Genomic DNA, 2,310 nt, shown 5'->3' with positions numbered 1-2,310 from the left:
GAAAGCCCTACTCCCACGAATCTTTGGAAAAGTGTATGGAATGAGCCACAACCAAACCATGGTTTAGTGCAGGGCCTATGTTTGCTTGGACCACAATGTGGTTGATCTCCTTCTCGCTCAGCATGTTGTTCAGCCAGTCGTGAGTTAACTGTGGGAAACCAAAGTTAAAACAAACCATGGCTTATCACAGGAGGTGTGTTTCTGGGCCCAATCCACCGCTGACCTCCTCTTCTTCTTCCTCCTCCTCTTTTTCCAGCCGATGAAAGCGACCAGCCCCCACCAGCCCAGTTCCCGGTCGAGTTGTCCCAACACGACGTTATTCCGGAGACGATTTCTCGGGAGTTCCTGCTCCAGAAGATTCAGGAAAAGCTGGGAGAAGGTGAGGCTGAGAAGGGGGGGGGCAGCGCTTTGGGGTGTAGATGACAGATAGACCCAAACCCCGAGAGAGAAGCCTCACTCTCGGTCAGACACGGACCCGTTTTTTGGGGTCCAGCTAAGCCCAGGCACCCTCATTCTGGAGGGGAGGGGAGCTTGGTGCCCCCCCCAGGAGGGGCTGAAAGGTCTGTGGGGAATAGCGAAGGGCAGCCCTTGATATCCCCCCCCACCCTGCAAAGGAAACAACTGAAGAGCAGAAAAGGCAAAGAAGGAGAATTCGATCCAGGAACCGAGAGGAGCCTTCCGGGGCGCAGACATGGCTGCCGCCAGCAAGTGGCTTGTTCGGAGTCCTCTTGGTTGTGTGAACCCAGCCGGTTCTGGCTTAGATGGCAGGATCTGTAGCTCCAGGTCTGGCGGGAATAAGAAACAACAACAATAATAATAATAATAATAATAATAATAAACCCTTTATTATCAAAGTATAACCTGTATACAGTGAAATTGGGGCACCCCCCTTTAATAACCGCTTCCTCCCTCCCTCGTGTAGAGCAAGAACTCCCCATACTGGTCCACGGGGAGCCCCAACCATTCCCCCTGCAGCCCAGAGGGCGAAGACCCCCTTGCAGGGGGGTGGGCTGCACCCGCAAGCTCCCCCTCTACAAGCTGGAAGACTTCCCGCCGGGCCGCCCCTCCCTCGGCAACCTGCAGGCCCTCTGCTCCGTGGGGCGGAAGAAGCCCAGCTACGGGCCCTGGAACCTGCCCCAGACCAGTTTCAGCCACCTCTCGCGCCAGGGGGAGGTCCTGAACCAGCTGGAGGCCCAGTTCACCCGCTGCTGTCAGCTGGCCCAGGATCAGAAGCTCTCCTGTGCCACCAACGAGGTGAGTGTCCCCCCCCTGCGCCTCTGTGTGTGTGTTGCGTTTGTGTCCTGTCCGCCACACTCTGCGAGGGTCTCCTTCCCACTAGGCCTACATCAAGCTCTCCCAGATCCTCCTGACCAGGTGTTTAAGCTACCTGGAACTTGGCTCTTAGCCTTAAAAATAAGCCACTGAGCTATTCAGGTGCGTCACCGCTTCCCCGCCAAATAATTTTAAGAAAAAGCCGATTGGATCTGCACCTTCTGCTCTCTCCCCCCTCTCGGAGGAAGGGCCAGATCCCTCCAGAAGTCTCCCCTGGGAGGCAGAACTGGGGGGCACTGCAGATGTTGGCAAGCTTGAGTGTTGCAACCAGGGTAGGCTGGATCTGTTGTGCCAAGTTTACACACCCCTGTATCTTTCTGAAGAACGTCTCATTAAAAAAAACCCACAAAGTGTTTACGAGATTGTGTTTACCTGGGCTGTGAAGCCGGCTCGGATTTGGTTCGTGCCGGGAATCTTTTAGCCAGGGGTGGGCAACTATCTCTCCCTTGCGGACAGTGGGCTTCAACTCTCAGAATTCCCGAGCCAGCTGGCTGGGGAATTCTGGGAGTTGAAGTCCACCCTTTATAAGGGAGACATAGTTGCCCGCTCCTGTTTTTTTTTTTTTGTCTTCCCAGAAGCCGCCTTTTAATGCAGATCCTTCCTGGTCCTTCACACGGGGGGGGGGAGAGGGCGAATCTCCCCCTCCCCTTGCCTGGTGGCTAATCTCTTTTCCTTGTTCCCCCCCCCTTCTCCAGTGGGAAAAATGCCTGATCCGGTTTTGCAAGCAGGAGTACTCCATCAAGACACGCCCCTTCCACTGCTGCCGCGTGGGTGCCCGCGAGGGCCGGCTCGCCTGCTTCGCCAGCCAAGCCCCCTTCCCCACCTATGAGGGTGAGGGGGCATCGCTGGACCTGGCCAACCTCACCACCCCCACCCTGGACTCCATTTGCAGCCAAGCGTCCGGCCAGGCCAAGCAGTGAGTAGCTACGTCCCACATCCTCCAGTTCAACAGATCTGCCGGCTGGGTTGGGGAAGCCA

At 56.4% G+C, this 2,310-nt stretch overlaps 1 protein-coding gene across 1 annotated transcript; it reads left to right on the top strand.

The window, feature by feature from the left end:
• Positions 1 to 256: 256 nt before the first annotated feature.
• On the top strand, positions 257 to 2,248 carry LOC107301562 (extracellular matrix protein 1-like; the record flags this gene model as incomplete). The annotated part of the gene is made up of 3 exons (XM_015830769.1): positions 257 to 379; positions 923 to 1,254; positions 2,028 to 2,248. Coding segments are annotated over 3 exons (676 nt in total), but the record flags the coding sequence as incomplete, so codon positions are not given.
• Positions 2,249 to 2,310: the final 62 nt, after the last annotated feature.

Source organism: Protobothrops mucrosquamatus, unplaced genomic scaffold (assembly GCF_001527695.2).
Source record: "Protobothrops mucrosquamatus isolate PMUCROS unplaced genomic scaffold, P.Mucros_1.0 scaffold14479, whole genome shotgun sequence".
Lineage (NCBI taxonomy): Eukaryota > Metazoa > Chordata > Lepidosauria > Squamata > Viperidae > Protobothrops > Protobothrops mucrosquamatus.
The sequence above is the reverse complement of the archived record's forward strand: the minus strand, read 5'-3'. Positions and strand labels throughout refer to the sequence as shown.